Source organism: Poeciliopsis prolifica, unplaced genomic scaffold (genome assembly GCF_027474105.1).
Source record: "Poeciliopsis prolifica strain line A6 unplaced genomic scaffold, Auburn_PproV2 SCAFFOLD039, whole genome shotgun sequence".
NCBI classification, from domain to species: Eukaryota; Metazoa; Chordata; class Actinopteri; order Cyprinodontiformes; family Poeciliidae; genus Poeciliopsis; species Poeciliopsis prolifica.
The window spans coordinates 5740536-5759607 of record NW_026562414.1 but is presented as its reverse complement, the minus strand read 5'-3'; the positions used below and the strand labels follow the sequence as shown (position 1 = coordinate 5759607).

Here is a 19072-nt window from a genome sequence, read left to right as displayed (position 1 = left end):
TACATTTTGTATTATGAAGATAACAATTTTTATGGCAGACCACAATTTTATTTTAAATCAGATTTTGTTCTTCTTTTTCCAGCCCATCAATTATGGAGCCTGGATAGTATTAATTTGCTTAACACTTCCATAAATTGAGTGATATTAAGCTTAGACCTAATTAATATGTAAACCTGAGTGAACTGCTGTGTTGTATGTTCTTTATTAATGAAGCTGATTTGATGTAACATCAAGTCCAGGTGGTACAAATATATAAAACTCCCATTAACCTCTCATACATTTTTATTTCTTGAACAATATCAAAATGATGCAAGTTGTCATTTTGATGAGGATGACTGCCATAACTTAAATTTACGAAATAAAGAGATATATGACGGTTATTTGTCATATATTGCAATGGTTTGCCTTACATCCATTATTAACATTTCTGTCGCATAATGAATGTAGTTTACAAAATAAATGTGGCGGGAAGTCTTTTGTTGAAAAACCCTTTAAAAGACATTTTTATTATTGTAGTTATTAAAGTAAAGCCTTCATAATTCAATGAGAGTAATGTGTTTCATTCTTACAGCTGAGGTAAAGTTACCGACGTTCTCCCACTTCCATAAACGCAACATCACTTTATGTCTTCTGACGTCATCACGCAGCCAGTGTTTGGTTTCCGCGCCGAGCCGTTATGGCAGCAGCGACTATCCTCGACAGTAAGCAGGGCGAGCAGCCGACAGATGGGGGAGATGACGCGGATAGGTCGATGTTGAGGACCGACAGGTGAGAAAACCCTGTCGGGAGGATGGCGTGCCTGCTGCGGCTGCCGGATCCCTGAACGGATCGTTTTTATCCTGCTAACGCAGCTAGCCGGCTAGCTGTCCTCCTCCGTCAGAGCCACGCATTGTATCAGCGTGGCTGCTGGGAGAACAAAAGAGGAAAAAAACAACACATTTAATATCAAATATTCAGTGAGGACGTGTTGAATTAAAAAAATATTTTATTATTTTGATGAATTAGTTCAAATTCTTGTCCGTTGCAGAATAAATGCTCTCTGTGCGTGGCTGCAGTTTAAGTTTTAAAATTAACATTTCATTCAATTTCTCTTCCAGAAAAAATATTTTGCTTCATCTTTCAAAAAGTTGAAGGTTTTTTGGTGATATTGTCACAAATAGATGTTGATGTTCTTCTATTGTGGTCATGTTTATTAATTCACTCCACTGAAAGAGAGCAGAGCAGCAAAGAACTTATTATTTACAAAATCATCAGCACCACATTTATTGAAACCCTTAATGATTCCTGGAAAATCAATGTAATTGACAGTTTTGAGGGTCATGCTCCCTTTAAGCTAATCAGATGATTTTTGAACTTTTTCTTATTAATTTGAGTTCCTGTGTTTTTTAGCCACTCTTTAAATTGTTGGGCAAAATATCTTTCAAGGTTCTGTGAAAAAGTATTTACCTTCCTACCTTTTTGTTTTAGATCAACTAAATTATAATCAGACAAAGGTGACTTGTGTAAATATGAAAAACCATTGATTATGTCCTCCATTAGAGTAGACCTGGACATTATGGCTGAATTAAAGCATTTCATGAGTCAATATATTGATATTTATTGATTAGTATTTTTGTTTCAAATATTTGAAATGTTGCCAAACTGGGAGTGCAACCTTTTCTTTTTTATCTACAGATGTCTCTCTTTTAAATAGTTATGGTTTCACAGTGAACTTGAAACTGCTGCTGCACAAGTTACTCTGCAGGTTGTTGCTAGGTAACCAAAGATTGTGTGAGTTGGCTAGCTTAGCTCAGTGGGAGAAGTTGAGAAGGTAAATCATTTCCTCTGCTTACATCTCCCAGAATGCTGTGGGGTTCTGGAGCGGAGTTCATATATTCCATATATAGATTATTATATCAGATGCATTATTGATATTGACCACATGACTACATATTAGGAGTGATATTGCTTCTGTCCTACCAATCCAAATATAAACACTGGGACTTTAATTGGAAACATGTGCCTTAGTTTTGCTTGTTTCTCTTCCAAATAGAGAAACTTTTAGCTGAGCGTTGGTGAGATAATGTTACACAAACCGAGCCAAATGATGACAGCCTTACTCATGTGAATGGTGGTCTCCCCACTTGATGTCACGCTGTTTCCTGGGTAAAGGTGTGTTTTCCTGGGGAGGATCGGCAAGTTCTCCCTTCCTCTCCCTCAGTCACACCGATATCAAAGGTCCGACTGCAGAGAGTCCTCATGGAGACACTCCAGTGAAAATGTTTCTTCCTTCCTCTCTGCAGAACAACAATTTATGTGCAAGTCCACAATTTCACAATTTTGTAGAATCAGATGAACCTGCATGTATATTGTAATACTTGAAATACCTGTGAAGGAGCAGCAGGGGGTCACATATGAACCAAAAAGGCATCTCTGATGGCAAAAACATCCCATCCACCTTGATGAACCGTACAACCACCGATAACGTTTTGTCGAGCTGTCTGCTTATTGATGCCTCTCCCTCTAAATGCAGCGGGAGCGGAGAAGATTCCATGGACGGTCTCTCCAACCGGATCCCCTGCTGTCCGCTGACGCCGTCGCTGTCTCCACGGAAACGGACCACCAGCCAGTCCAAGACGGAGCCTCCGCTGCTGAGGACCAACAAGAGGACCATCTACACCGCCGGCAGACCACCGTGGTACAACGTCACCGGGACCACCTTCAAAGAGGCCTTCGTCATCGGTGAGGAGAACAAACGGCGTCTTAAACCAGAGTTCTCCTGGTGGTTGCATCGTCACCAAAAACCCATTTAAACGTGTTTAAAATTAATAACTGACCCAAATATTTAGTACTTATAAACTACAATCTATGCACCAAACCGATCTTAATATCTGATCGGATATCAAATTTATTTATTTCTATGCTTTGTGCTGTTAGAGCCTCATGTTTAATTATTCATTTTATAGTATATTTAAAATTTCTCATTGCACTTTCTGAGCCATTTGAAATAAGGTTTGTTGCAGTTTTTTACGTTTTACTGTAAATAAAAAACAAGGTTTTATCATTTTTTCATATTTCACTGCTAATTGCACTGATGATTAATCATAAATTAGTTATGATTATTTAAATAATCGATTCATCACGATTAATTTGATTAATTATTTTAGCCCTAGGAGGAAGTTACCCTCATGTCTTCTTGAGAAGTTTTTGTGTTGTTTCCTTCAGTGGTTCTTGGTGCAGCGCCCCCACAGGCGAGGAGGAGAACAGGTTTTTGAACGATTTGGTTTGTCACAGTTCAGTGTGAAAGCGAACCACAGTAAAAATGCAACATGTCAGGTGTGAAAACAACCTACGATTATTGAGGTTGATAAAACCTCAACATCTCAGTTTTTATTTTCCTCACAGGTGTCAAACTCCAGAGCTTTAGGGCCAGTGTTCTGCTTAAACCACATAAATTTCTCAATAAAAGAAATATTGAGTTTCAGAATAAGTAAACTGAAAAAATAATAACGTTAAAGGGAAAAACTATATTTCTGTCATGCTCAAAGCTTTTTTTCTACAGCTGTAAGTTTAGCAAACTGTAATTTACTGATCTGCACAGTAAAATATCCGAGTCAGCGAGCGTCCCAGCAGCTGTGGAGTGGGCTCCAGGTGTGCGTGTTTGACATCCAGGGAGCGCCGTAGCGTGAATAAACTCATCGGACCGGCGGGAAGGAGAGGTGGACGTTCTCTTCAGTCTGCAATCTGTTATCGCCAATGGAGCGTAGTGACTGGTCCCAATTTCACACACGACTGGAAGGAGCAGCAGAAACTGGTCAGACCCGCATGGAAAAAGTTATAGTAAAATTTGGTGCAAGACGGAGAGGGGAGCGAAAGAGGAAAAGAATTACGACAAACAATATAAACAGGAAGAAAATAAAAGAAATGGAAATGAAAGGAGGTAAAACCCTGTGTCTGCCATCTTTTTTTAACAGTTGGGTTTTTATTGCTAATAGAAAACAGGGTTTGTTGTGTTGCAGCAGAGCAGCTTTCACAGCTGGGTGACTTTAAAACATGTTTAGGTGAAATAAAAAGAAAAAGTGTTTCTATAACATCCCCACAGATGTACTTAAAAACAGCTGTAGAAATCTGTTTAATTTTAACTTTAATTTTCTTTGTCAAAAAGCCAAATTTTGACTGATTTGTAACAGCAATAAAAAGGATGAAGCATCAGAGGGGTTGAATACTTTTTACAGAGACTTTACTTCATTCCAGCTCCACCAAACTGTCGTCCTGTGGATCTGTAAACAAAGACAGCCAAAGAATGGAGCTGAACAGGTCACTTTAAACAATGGAACTAGCAATAAAGTCTGTGCTTCTTCACATTTGTCTTCATTAATTAGAGTCGCTGTTGTTTGTGTTTGCTGCTCCTGCAGGTCTGTGTGGAGGAAGTGCCTCAGGAAAAACCACAGTGGCCAATAAGATCATCGAAGCTCTGGACGTTCCCTGGGTGGTTCTGCTTTCCATGGACTCCTTCTACAAGGTAATTACACTCTCCGCAATTAAAAACCAGAACGACAAGCTTTGATTCATCGCGTCTGCAGCAGTAAATTTGCAGATTCACTCTGAGCAATAACACGCATTCGATAACTGTTTACCCCCAGTGTTCTCTGATAGTTCATTAGCTATTAATTTGAAAACAAACGCAAATCATAAATTATATTCATGTCATATTTCATGCCCCTTTGCTGATTTCAGTCTAAACTTCTTAAATGAAGAAAACCATTATTGATTGTTGTTTATGTTTTTAATACAGCAGCTTTCAGAGTTCAGCCTTACCTTCTATTTTTACATGCTACAGTTAAGGAAATAACATTTCTACATACTGAATGAAGTCTGGACAGGTGTGGCCCTGGCAGCTGCTCAGAATCTCCTGGTTTGTTTGTGTCTCAGGTGTTGAATAAAGACGAGCAGGAGCTGGCTGCTAAAAACGAGTACAACTTCGATCACCCCGACGCCTTCGACTTCGAGCTGCTCATCACCGTCCTCAGGAAGCTGAAGAAGGGGAAAAGCATCAAAGTGCCAGTGTACGACTTCACCAGCCACAGCCGGCGCAAAGAATGGGTCAGAAAATAACGACTGGAGTCAAAATACCTTTTGAAATTCTCCCAGCAGGTTTGCTGATCATTAAAGGTTCATTTTCCCAAACAAGAGCCACAGAAAAATCTCCATCTGAAGCGTTTCTGAAGCATCGCGTCTCTCTGACATCTCCTCTTTATTTCGTCGCCGTGTAATTTCATGGCTGACTGGCACAACACCTCATGGGAAATCGGCCATCTTGGCCGGCGACTCTGGGATCATTTTATGGCCCTTTTGTACGCAGCTGAATGTAATTAAGTGTCGAAGTGTTGGCAAGCTGCTCGCTCTGCTGCAGCCTCGGTTACAGTTTCTACTCCTGAGCTGCTTCTTGAATTTCCACATTTTTACTTCTGTCTGTTTAAACGTTTTTTTGTTTTTGTTTTGTTACAGACGTTCAAGAGATTAACGTTAATCATTCTTAAATCAACACACACTGCTGGGTTCCTTCGTCATGAGTTTGTGGCAAACAGTGATGCTAAAGTTTTCTTGCTCCTCATTTTTTGGTATTTTCAATATTTTAGTTATTTCTTTGAATTGGACCACATGTTTATAACATCTATTTAATACCAATAATAAAATATAGTCGGGATAACTTTGGAGTTTATTTATGTTTCCTGCAGCAAAGGTGCAGCAGAATGTCACATGGCCACTTATCGCTGACATGTCTGATTATTTTCTAAATCTGAATTATTAGTTAGAAATGTGCAAATATGAAGAAAAAATACTCTTATCTGAGTCGAATTGGACAATATTTTGTCTTGTATTGAGTAATTATGAAATATTTTCTTTTTATCTTGTAACAAAGCTTTTAAATATGTGCTTTGTAAGGATAAAATCATAATTCATCTCCTCATCTCGCCTCAGAGAACGGGGAGCAGACAGTCAATAACTGGGAATCATCGGAGTCTTGAACAGCTCTAGTAAAGCGAAGCAGCTTTTCCTCGTCTGCACTTTCAGTTTTACGCTCATAGTTTTTAAAATCCCAGAATTTATTCATTTGAACAACTTTTACAATTTCAGCTTCTTCTTCTACAATTCAGAAACTGTCTTGTTATCTTTGGACATTTGTACTGATGACATAAACAATAAAATTTTTATTTCTTCTTTTATTTTTCATCTCTGACAGAAAACAGTTTATGGAGCCAATGTTGTTATATTTGAGGGCATCCTGGCCTTTGCCAACAAGGAGCTACTGAAGGTAAAGAAATATATAAATAATTCTCAGCTTTTTTCTTTTTGTTTGTTTGCATTTTGCACATATTACAGACGGTAAACGGATAAAAGTTTTTGGAGTTGATTCAACTTCCAGATTTCTTTGACACAATGAAGCTGATCAATTTACTTGATGCAGAAATAATGTTCCTGATTGTTTATTAGCTTCATCTAATTATTGATTATAATATTTATGCAGATGCAACAGGATAATAGGCTAAGAAATGTGTAGGTTAAGGCTGCATGATGTTAGAAAATCTTGTGCTATCAGTAATATTGGTAAATATTTGGCATTTTGAAACTCTAGTTGACCAAATATTATATTTTGCACGAGAATATATTGCTCTAAATCAGGATATGCACTCACTGTCATTGCTATGACGATATATTCACGATGTATTGTGCAGCTCTGCTGTGCAGCATCTGGAACAGCTGGTTTAGCCTCAGGGAAGCAGCAATATCCCAGAGTCTGTCCACCTCAGCTGTGACCCCTCAGGGCTGCAGACAGAGGCAGATCCTTGTAAAGTAATATTTAATATTTAGGTCATAATTTTGCAGAAATATTATCTCCTGTCCATTTAAACTCCTTTATTGTCTTGGTTTTTCTTGGTTTGACGTCTCATTGCTGAATCAAAGTGAAGATTCAGTCCAGTCTGCTGCCTGAAGCCTCTTTATGTGAAGAGATTTGCCTTTAAACAGAAAATTGATTTGCTCTTTTATTGAAAGCCTGTTTATGGTCAGTGAAAATCCATAAGAATTAAAGGGACGGCGCTCCTAATGGTAAATAAGTCCTGCTGCTGTGCGTCGGCTCCTCTGTGTGATTGTGCTCTGGACTGTGGCGATAAGGCGGCCAGCCTCCCTGGAGACCCATCTCTGTTGCTGATTACCCTCTCATTCAGTCAGTAACAGCCATTGTCCTCTGTGATTAATTGTGCTTTGTGTCCTTTCTAGTAACTGAAGCCAATTATAGCTTCTAATCTGTAGAGCTAATATACAGGTCTGGGTTAAGAACCCGTCCAGACGGGCAGGATGCCAGGAACTGGGAATATAATGGAAAAATACCAACATTGGGTCTCTCTATTAATTCAATTTAGAATCTGTAGGAAGACTTTACAACAAGTTATCTCTGGTTAGTCTGACTGGGATTGAGTTTTGTTGTAAGAAATAAGAGAAAAAAATTTAAATTTCCATTAGTTCTGTCAACCTTTTTTTTTAAAAATCATACTAGCACTGCAAGCAGATTAAAAATAATAATAATAATAATTTCTCGTTTGTTTTTAAACTGTATCTGGTTAGAAGAGCAGAACAAACCTGCAGTTTAACTTCACACATTGTGTTTTACAAACTAATTTAAAACAATCAACTTTTAGCATAAAATGATCAAAGTTACAAGTCATAACAGTCAGAATTATTTTGGTCTCCATGCAAAAACATGAGTAACAATTTATTTCGGAGACGATTCAGGATTTAAAAATGGAAAAAGGAGAAATCGGAGCAGAAGTGCCAGATAAAATCGAGCTGAACGTCTTTTTGTGACCTTTTCCTTGCAGCTGCTGGACATGAAGGTGTTTGTGGACACGGACTCGGACATCCGGCTGATCCGCAGGCTGAAGAGAGACGTCTCTCAGCGCGGGCGCGACATCAACGGCATCATCAAGCAGTACAACAAGTTTGTGAAGCCGGCCTTCGAGCAGTACATCGAGCCAACGGTGCAGGTCGCAGACATCGTGGTGCCCAGAGGTTAGCAGTGATGTCACTCGGCGTTATGCATTCAACTGTCCTATAAATATCAAATGTCGTCTTTTTTCAATAAAGTTACTGATTAAATGCGTTTCCCTTCAGGTGGAGAAAACTTTGTAGCTTTGGATCTGATTGTTCAGCATGTCCACAGTCAGCTGGAGAAGGTAAGGATTCCCAATAAGATCTCTACTTGTTTATGTTTTGCTGACTCGGCTCAAGCCGCAGTTTCTCCCGGTGTTTCAATCCGTTTTTCTTGAATTTGTGGCAGATTGTTTGTTTGAAAAGTGCTGCTTCAGCTGCCGGCCCTGATAAGACTCACCGCTTACAGATCCTGCACTTCTTGCTGTTTTTATAAGAGGAACAATGTAAACAAAGTCGGCTTTATTTAGATCAGATCAACATTTTTAGCTGCTTCCGTTTGCAGTCAGTCGGAAACATTGTGACAGGATTTTGCTGCATCGCCACAATAAAGTGATGAAGTGTTGATATGTGAGCATGGCTGTCAGGTTTTAAAGCCAGAAGTTTGACTTTCCTTCAGTTCTTTATCAAAGAAAAGAATAACCTGCTTGAAAAGCTAAAACACTTTTTTAAAATGTGATTTTATTAATTATTCCAAAGCTGGCCGGATGGACGACAGGAAAACCACGACACAGCATTTCTGCAAAAACTGCAAAAACCAAGAAATTTTGATCCATTTATCAGTTTCCTCATCCATCTGTTTGATGCCCCGTATTCATGTTTTCAAGCATTAAAGCATCTGAAACATGCAGAACTCAGAAACCTGAGGACCAGCATCTTTTGCTACATAGTTTCAGAAATCCCAAAAATATATTTTCCAGAACATCGAGCGGCGAATATAAATAGATGTTATTCTGTTGTTAGTCTTATTCTCTCCATTTTCTGAGTATCTTAGCAAACCTTGATATCTGCAACATGAGGTGCAAAAAAAGTCACTTTTAATTTTGTTTTCTAATATTCTGCAGCACAAAATTTAAACTCAACTGTTTAAACATGTTTGGAAGATGTTAGTTTTGTGTTCAAAGAGTTTCATAGCAATAGAAAAACAAACTCAGCTTAGATTTTAATCGAAAGTAAATGAAGAAATATAAGATATTTCCTGATAATAATTCAAATGACAACAACAAATGCAGCAAACAATTTCTGTGTATCCAGTTCTGCTATTTATTAAGAGAAAGGAAACAAAAGATAAATTAAAGCAGCAGTTAGCCGCTCTTGGTGTAGCATAAATAAGATTTTGGGAAAATATTGACTGTTTATCATTCCAAGCAAAACTTAAATGCAAAGTTTTGTTTATTAAAGCGTTTAGTGAAGCTCCTCTGTCTGCCTGGTGTCGTTGCTCCTTCCTTCCTGCTGCACCTCGCTGACCTCGGTCAGGCGGCTCCGTCGTCGTTATCTGAGATTAATGGCGCCGTGCGGAGAGGAGAGGTGTCCTCCATCTTTCTTCTCCTCATTGCTCTGTCATCCATTCACTTTTATAACCCACAGCTAACTATGATCTGCTCCACCTTCAACATATTCATTCACGGCCATCAGGAGAACCCATCGGTTCCACTCACTGCGTGACACCTGCAGTATGCAACATTCATGGAACAGGAAGCTTTCGACTTCCCTTTCAAAATGTGCAAAATAAAAATCATTAGTAAATTACATAACTTCACTTGAAAGTTACATGTTTTAATCATCACTTCCTTAAAAAGTAGCTTTTACTGCTATTTTCTTCCCAGTTAGTTTGGATGAGTGAACGACTTGTGTTCAAAAATACTTTATTTAATCCAAAAAGAAATTAGACCAAACTCATAATCTGAGTGTCTTCAATGAATCTCTGGTAGCAGTCAGTGTTGCAGTGAATCTGAAGAGGCCTCTGACTGAAGATCATTGTTTGCTAGCAGCTCAACTTCTTGGCAGTAGAGATGATTTCCCACAGTAGCATGTCCCGGATGACATTGTCAGTTGTTGCTAATCCACCTCATTTGCTTTTGCTGCTCCTCTTTAAAGCGACAGTTTTAGGTAAAATCGATTTTCTTTTTAGCTTTCTATCATTTCATAAAGTTTTTCTCTCATCAAAACAAATCTGGAGTGTTGCCTTGATTCTTCCAAGCATGTTTGAGAAATCCTTTAATCCCCATGCCAATAAACGCCTGAGTGGACCTAGCCCCGCCCTCAAGGCCGCAAAAATCCTGGCAAACAGCAAGAAGAAGCTCCTAATAAAAATCTTTGACACAAGATTTTTTATTAGATAAACCAGCAAAGTCGTTTATCTCCTAATAAAAAACAAGATAACTCACTCCTTCAAACTGACTGGGTTAAAATAAAGATTCTTTAGTTGAACTTTTATTTAATCTCCTGGAAGCAGGAAGACCTTCTCTTCAGTTAAACCGTGGGAAAGGATTTGAATCATCTGTTAGTTTCTTCTGCATCTGAAATTCAAAGCAACCTTCATGGAGAGTTTATCTGCCAAAGCTTCGGCTCAGTCTACCAAGCACATAGTTGAGCTAACTGATGAAATCATTCGCGGTTCCAACCCCGTTTTACACAATCAAATAAAATGGTCACACTTACTAAAATCTGATTTATGACACTGTTGAGTTTTTGTTCAGCCAGACATGAAATTAATATTCATGGCTGAGCTGTCGGTGCGTGTGGAGCCGTACGTTTCAGCTGAGAATGTTTTTGCTTTGAAGGTTTGAGTTTCTTTTATTTTGCTCACTGTGTGTGTTTTTGTGTGTGTCCTTGTATGTGCCTGACCCTCCTTGCCTGGCTGAATGCTGTGTAACCATTCCAGCGTGAGATCAATGTGAGGTATGCCTGCAACAGCTTTTTATTTCACCGTTTCTTTCTCATTTACTCCCCTCTGCTTTCTGTTTCTCTATACAGATTTTTATTTTTTAATGTATGTGAACGATGTAATTTAACTGGCCAAACCACCGTCTCACCTGACGTCTCTTTTAAATATGTAGTTTTACATTTGGATTATTTGAAGCAACCTCAAAGACACAGCCTCTCTTTACAGCCGTACAAACAAAACACCACTGCTAATGTGCTAAAGCAGCTCATTTTTTGCTCGGCGCTTTTGCTGACTGTGAAAACATTTAGCGCACTGAGCTTTCCCTTTTCACGGATAAATTCAGCGGCACCAGAGCTGTCAATCAGCATTCATATCATATGATGCATATATCAGCTTTTTGTCAACACTTCATATCAGTAGATGGCAGAAATGCTTCTTTTGTTTTATAACTGCCATCACTCATTTTTTAAAGAATGGAACATTGCATATTAATCAACATTTAAATGCAAATGCATTGCATTACTGCAAAACAGCTCATTTTTATTGCTGGTCCCAATGGCAGGTTGATGCTTAAGACATTTAATATTAATAATAAAAAGACAACTGCTCAACAAATATCTTCATGACAAGATAAAATGGGTAATCAAACAGTTGTTTGCTATTTATACAGTGCAGTGGTTCAATAATTTTCACTTTAAGTTGATAAATTGAAAAGAGTTAGCATAACAGTGCTAAAAATAGAGTTGTATGCAGTTCAGCTACAAACAGATGCATGTGTTTGATTACACAAATAGTTTTATTTTTCCAGTTTTGTCTCGCTGTTCATTGTAATCTAAGACTACAGACAATTTTGATGAAGTTATCGTTGTACTGTCCCATCCTTTTGCTCTAGTAAGCACAGAAATCTAGCCTCGCCGCTGGTGTTACCAGATCAGGATCAGAAGTTTCCATCATGTTTCATCATAAAATTCAATGCAACTTTAAAAAAAATATTTGAAAAATTCTTTCTACCGAAGAACACATAAAATTTTAACTTGCCGTCAAACTAAAATCGACAGTGCACAATATAATACTAAGAATTTCTAATCAAGCCAATTTTCCTTCTTATAGAAATAATTACCAAGTTTGGTAGTTGTTTTGAAAAATATCTTGATTCCAAAGTTTGAACCAAAATGTTTGGTTTTCCATAGTCAAGCAGCCTTTGTTTTTTTTCTACTTGAAAACAAAAAAAAGTTTTATTATAAACTACCTTTAGAATTTACCAATAATATTTATACCTGCTTTAAAGGTTAGCTTCCTGCAGCCATGTTTGCACAAATCAACACCAAAATACAATCTGAATCTGCTTATATATCCCACATCAAGTTGTTTTTGATTCAAACAAAATCGGCTCTATGTTATAAATCAGTTTGAAGTCCTGCTGCAACACAAAGCAGCGATGGAGTGAACTCTTAGTTTGAAGAAAAGTCCATATTTGGCAGAAAAAGCAACAATCGTGACTCTGAATGTCTTTTGTCTGGGCAAGTTAATCTGATTCAATCTGCGTGAAGCAAGGTTAGTAACTGCTGACATAAATCACAGATTAATTTGTAAAACGTGGAGGAGCTCTGCTGCTCTTTCAGGTGTGAAATCTCAGCAGAATAAAAACAAAGGGCTCTAATTTAAACCCACTTAGATAAATTGCTGCAGCGTTTTTGCTCAGTGTTGCAGAGCGCCGATCTGTCAGAGCTTTCCACGACTCAAAATGTTCTTTCTCTCCCTTTTTTGTGTTTTTTTTCCCTGTACTTTGTGGCGTTCTGCAGAGGAAGCTTCGCTGGGATATGTGAGGCCCGACTTCTGCATCTTTTGTTCAAACATAAGATGCACAATCCTGCAGTTTCCATCCACTCTGAACTTACTAACCTGTTCCAATAGTAGCTGCATGTTTTATCTGTAAATTCAGGCAACATACTTGCTTTTGACATTTATCTATCAAGTCTTGGCTGGCAGAATACTTTTCCTAATTTGCATTTTTGTGAAATAAATCAAATGCACGACTTATATTTTGCAGAAAGTGAGCACAATTTAAAATACAGTGTAGAAACAGACAGATAGCATTTTTGACGCCTTGCAGCATTTTGCATGTGTTATGTGGCTCAGGGTTGCATTTATTGTTTTGCATGTGGATCACAGCACAATTAGAGAAGATGCTGTTCTGATTGAACAAAGGAAATCTTAAAATCGCAGCTTCTCTGCTGTCCTTCAGGATCAACATGTTCATCCACATTTTTATGAAACAGTTTGCTGGTAGTTCATCAGAAATAAACGTTTCTGTTTTCTGTAAGACTACAAGACCATTTATAGGGAAAACAGAACTTATCAAGTTTTATAAATGCATACTTTAAGAATTTAGCTTCTTTTGTCGTTTAAATTAACCACACAGTATTCGACCTAAGTTCAGATATGAATAAGAGGATGAACAAAATAATTGTTCTTGCATGTGCATAAAAACACGCTGAAAAGTTTTCCCTTTTATATTTATTTATTTAAAAAACTGTTTGGTTGTTTGGACAAAGTTTCATTTAGCTCAGCAGGAGGCCTCAAATATGTGGATCTGGAGCTGAAAAGTTGATGCTTTTCACTTTTCAAACTGAATATTTGTTAATAATTAAATATTAGTGGGTTTCTTTTCCATAAATAAATGAGTAAAATATTCAATGTGACTGGTAATTATACACAAAATAGTTTCTGTAATCCTGGACTGCAATGTTTGGTCATATTTGGTCATATAATTACCCATATTCACCTAATTTATTTATATTTAAACAACTTAGAAGTCATTCAGTTACACTTGCAGTTTATGCAAATAAACTTTGACACCATGAACTTAAAATGTCTGCAGTGGCTTTTTATATTTCCTTTGATTAGTTCCTATGCTGTTGTTGAAGTATTTTCCAGATCTGGATAAATTTGGGGAGGGAAGAATATCTGTACTCTTCATCCATTCATTTGTCCGTCAGAGCATCCGTCCATCTGTTTGTTGTTTCACGTTGTGCATAAAACATCTCAATGTTTTGTGTTGTTTTGTGTTTGTTTCTTGCAGATCGGCTCTGGCGTCGGCGCATCAGGGTCAGCCTTTACCCAAAACCCTCAGCGTGATGGAGAGCACGCCTCAGGTCCGCGGCATGCACACCATCATCAGGTCAGAGCGCGCCGCCACCGCCGCCGCTGCTGCCGCCGCCGCTGCACTTTTTACAGGAAATACCTGCCTCTGTTTGACCGAACAGTTTGTTCCTGCAGTCCAGCTTCATGCCTGATGCAGGAAATCGTTCAGGAGTTTTAACTGCAGGTCGCATGTTTGTGTTCATAGGAACAAGGAGACCAACAGAGACGAGTTCATCTTCTACTCCAAGAGATTAATGAGGCTGCTGATAGAACACGCCCTCTCCTTCCTGCCTCTCAAGGTGAGGCTTTTCAGCGTCAACATCAGCCGACCTTCCTGGCCACTGGAGCAACCAAAGTGTAAAATAACATTTGGCTTCGAGTTGCAACTGAATTTCGTCCCGTTTTTGTCCCGTCCAGCCCGTTTCCGTGGAGACGCCTCAGGGCACCGTCTACGAGGGAAAGAGGCTGAGCGGCCAGAGAGTAAGAATCAGAGTCTCATCGACTCTCTACTGAACTGATTCAGTTTTAAAAAGGTTCCGGTTCTTTACACTGAACTGGAAAGTTCAGAGCTGAACTATTTTGCATATTTGAAGAAGTTCAAGAAAACAAAATAAGATGGACTTTATTCACCATCGCATTGTCTCCAATTATGTAACACGGAAGTATCTGCTGTGGATTCATAGCAAACTTCAGTTTCTATTCTTCAAATTTAACGTTGAAGGAGTCAAGAATCAATTCAAACCATAAAATAAATGAAGATGAAAACCTTTTCTTTCTGTAGGTTTCACCTGAACAGATATTTCCATCCTTTTATAGCTCCAGCCTTTTCTGTTAAAGGTGTTTGAATGGTTTGAATGTTAGGACGTCTCCTGCGGTGTACCACAGGGTTCTGTGTTGGGGCCGTAATAATTAACATTTTAATTCTTTGCTTTAACGTGTCCTGCTTTATAAAAACTAACTAAAACAAACTAATACGTTCTTTAATCTTCTGAGGGAGAAAAAAAGTCAGAATTTGGGGAAAAGTCAAAATTATTTTCTTTTTCATTTACTCATGGAATTAAAATAATCTTTCAACATATTTCAGTTTTTATAAAGATTTTCTTTTGCAATTTACTGGCTCTCCAACTGATGTGAATATTTGTCTTAATTACAAGTTTCCAACTGAATATCCTGGCACATATGAGGATATTCATATGTACCTTTATTTCTCTAAAAGGTACATTTTAAGTGTCACTTTGATCATTTAAACTAGTTATTAAGTCATTTATCTCTTCACTGAACCAAATGTTGGATAAAGATCTTCCTGAGGCTGCCCCCTAGTGGCAGTAGCTCACATAGCTCTGCTCCATTGCTGTAGATTCAGATGTTAAAGTTGCAGTTTGACCTGTTTGCTGTTCAGCAGGAGCTTTCAGACTGAATTATTGTTGTTTTCTTACTTTTTGTCCCGTTAAGATCACCGGCGTCTCTATCCTGCGGGCCGGGGAGACGATGGAGCAGGCTCTGACGGCCGTCTGCAAAGACATCCGGCTGGGGAAGATCCTCATCCAGACCAACCACGACACCGGGGAGCCGGAGGTTTGTGTGTTTGTGAGCGCCGTCTCGGTGGCTGTGTGTTGTTCTCACTGAGTTCTTCCTGCAGCTTCACTACCTCCGCCTGCCGAAGGAGATCAGCGAGGACTACGTGATCCTGATGGACAGCACCGTCTCCACCGGAGCCGCTGCGCTCATGGCTGTCAGAGTTCTGCTGGTGGGTCCAGTTTAAACTTTTTAATGTTTTTGCTTTTAATTCTGATCAGAAATATTCAGGGTTTTTTTTATTTTTTTATTTTTTTAAATTTATTCACTTTCAAACTTCTGAGAAATAATAAACAGATCGTCAATAAGCAAAAGAATAGCGAAGGACAAATTCATCAGTTAGATTTCCTACCTTCCACTTTAACTTATGCTTAAAAAACTAAAATAAATGAGTCTTTAACATTCCTTGAACATTTTAGTGAAATATTTTTACTTACTTTTGATTAGTAAAATAATTCAATCATCTTAAAACATTTCAGGTTCATCAGACTTTTGTTTTATTTTCTCACTTTTATTTAAAGTCATTTGTTTATTTTTCTTTGACGAAATATAAATATAGCAATATATCAAAGATTCAGGAGATTTACATTGTTTTGGACGTTTAATTAATTTTGTTAGTATTCTATGTGTATAATTTTGTAAAATGTTTGATTTTCATGATAAGCTGCTGCTGCTTTGTTCTCATTCTGTTTTCACCCTAAAATAAATAATTCTTTTTTTATTTAAATGTAAAATAATAGTGTAATAATAAATACAAGATATATATTTTTAATGAGTAAAAAAAAAAACATAATTTTTTTTTTTTTATAAAATAAAAACATTATAAAATGTATTTTTGATCGTTTTTCCTTCTGTTCCTCGTGGAGGACCACGATGTGGCCGAGGATAAGATCTTCCTGCTCTCCCTGCTCATGGCGGAGATGGGCGTTCACTCGGTGGCCTACGCGTTTCCTAAAGTCCGCATCATCACCACCGCCGTGGACAAAGAGGTCAACGACCAGTTCCACATCATTCCAGGAATCGGTGAGGAGCTGAACTCGTTCACTTCCTCTGAATTCAGTTTTCTAATTAAATAATGGGTTTCTCATTCAAAATATAAAATTAATTCTTGAAATATATCATTTTGGTTGGACTACAGCGCAGGGCATTCTGGGTAAATACAAAATCCTCTAACCGCTAAAATCTGACGCTACCCTATTTTGTTTAGATTTTGTGAAAAATTAAGTTCCGCGTTGTGTCTTTTTCTGAGGTTTTTATGTTGTGTCCTTCATGGCACAGCGCCACCACAGGTGAGGAGGGGAACAGGTTTTCAATTTGTTTGGTTTGTTTGCCACAGTGCAGAATGAAGGAGAACCGCTGCAGCTGAAATTATTACAAATGTTGCAACTTTGGTTCCAGCTGAATGTGTCTGTTGATTTTGTAGCCACCCTTCATTCAGAAGAAGCAAGTGGCGACAGTGGGCAGAAATCGCTCATTTTAACAGGAACGAAACGGCAGAGCAAGCCGGATGTTTTAAAGGAGGAAGAGACTTTCTATGAGAAAAGAACAAAGTTTTCAGGAGAAATCATGGTAAACATGTTCTGCTCTTTTTCTCAGGTAACTTTGGGGATCGTTACTTTGGTACCGACGCTCCATCTGACATCTGTGAAAGTGATGAAGGAATGGACTTCTGAGGACAGACTGCTACTGGAGCACTTTTCTGTTAATGCATATGAATAATAAATTTCTACTTTATCAGCTTGGCTTCTCCCACCAAGACGCTCTGAACTGGTTCCAGTTGGATCCCACAGAGCGGGCTTTATGTGACGGCAAACCTGTAAGTTTAGGGAAACGTTTGTTAAAGGGACCAGAGGTAAAAGTTCGCTCTGAATTACGTTCCACAATCCAGAACATGTCACTAATACACACAACTTATTTTTTTAATGTGTCAATAATTTCTCCTATGATGCTTTAAAGTTTCTTTTATGTACCATTAATTTCACTGCAAAAATACAGAATCCTACCAAGTATTTTTGGTCTAATTTCTTGTGTAAATATACTTGAAATGAGACTAAACTAACTGACAAATCACTTTTCAGCAAGAAATAGGAGTTTGTTTTACATGACTAATTCCTTGATATTGATGGAAAGTCTTAGTTCCATTGGCAGATTATTTCATTTGTATCATGGGAAAAATTTCTTGTTATAAGTGAAATAATCTGCCAAGATGTTGTGTTTTGCAGTGTTTCTAAAGAGCCTTAAAATTGATAAACATCTTACTGGATTTTTGTACAACTAGAGGCCAGATATTGTAAATAAATTAATTTAATTTAAATCTTGCGGACATCAAACGAGATCTGGGCTCAGTTTTGATAGGATGTTGATCTATGTCTTTGCACTAAGATGTTGCATGAAAATAAGGCAACGTCTTCATCTCCGTTGATAATCGTCCCCCATATTTCCGTCCAACTTTAAGGTATTAGTGCATCGCTAGCAGAGTGAAGAATCCTGGAAGAATTTGGGCACATTACATTTTTATTTTCTACAGAGTGAATGTTCTTATCTCAGGCAACTTTCACCAAAAGAGACGGCAATCGTAACTACTTGAAGACTGATGAGTGAATGAAAAGGTCAAATATGAACTTTTGTTGCCTAAATATGTTTTTTATTATTATTTTATGCCACAAATTTTAATATTTCTTAGTTGAAATGTTTATCTAAAAGAATTTTATTGTTTTTCAACAATGCAACAGATTTTGTTTGTCCTCTGTATTGAGCGCCATTTTGTGTTTGTATGTGATTTGGTCAAATATAATTTGTCACAGGCTCAGGTCGTGCATGTAAACTAGCCCTTAAAGGGACCCGTCCTTGCTGCTGTTTAGCCAAGTTTTACATGGTTATTTATTTATCTTGTTTACAGGTAATTACATTCATTATACCACACATTTTTTGACTTGTATGAATCAGGGTTTTTTTTTCAGAAATATATGCAATACAAGTCAACAGTTTGCTCATTCACCATTTCTATTGTCAAAGTCTTAAAATCGAATATTTCCTGTTATGCTGAGCTCCATGTCAATTATTTTTATTTGTGTCACCATGTTCACAGAAAACAGTAATATATGAAGCATCTAAAATCAAATATGACTCACTTGAAATAACTTTCAGCTGTTACTTGTATGAATGATCAATACCTCATACTATAATTTTACTGAAAAACACTGCTGCCAGTATTCATCTGAGGCAAAATAATAAATTTATGTACTCTGTGCCATTTTCTTCCTAAACAGTTGTAATATTGGGTATTGCTTCTGTTTCTGTAAGTGTCTCTGCTTGAAGAGAATAAATAAATACTTAAAAATGAGAAACTTTTCATTGTCAAACTGTCCACTAGAGGGCAGCCCAATTTCATTGTTTACAGCGGAACTTGCGTATTTTTGATGATACCTTTAAAAACCATAGGAAATTACAATGGTTGGTTCTTGATTTGACCAAATGCTTAGTAAATATACCCAAGTG

The 19072-nt window shown here is 37.7% G+C and overlaps 1 protein-coding gene across 3 annotated transcripts; it reads left to right on the top strand.

Moving 5' to 3' along the window:
- Positions 1 to 657: 657 nt before the first annotated feature.
- Positions 658 to 19046, top strand: si:ch211-243j20.2 (uridine-cytidine kinase-like 1). 3 transcript variants are annotated; one of them, XM_055054415.1, is made up of 15 exons: positions 658 to 768; positions 2513 to 2721; positions 4395 to 4501; positions 4912 to 5082; positions 6224 to 6295; positions 7860 to 8049; positions 8152 to 8213; positions 12658 to 12677; positions 13938 to 14036; positions 14205 to 14298; positions 14417 to 14479; positions 15452 to 15574; positions 15639 to 15746; positions 16441 to 16597; positions 17171 to 19046. In XM_055054415.1, exons 1-15 carry the CDS (start codon positions 677 to 679, stop codon positions 17245 to 17247), a joined length of 1644 nt encoding a protein of 547 aa, XP_054910390.1. In that variant the 5' UTR covers positions 658 to 676; the 3' UTR covers positions 17248 to 19046. The 3 variants fall into 3 exon arrangements, with proteins under 3 accessions (XP_054910390.1, XP_054910392.1, XP_054910393.1); XM_055054417.1 differs by lacking the exon at positions 12658 to 12677 and adding an exon at positions 10853 to 10869 and having other exon boundaries at positions 17171 to 19045; XM_055054418.1 differs by lacking the exons at positions 12658 to 12677; positions 17171 to 19046 and having other exon boundaries at positions 16441 to 16573.
- Positions 19047 to 19072: the final 26 nt, after the last annotated feature.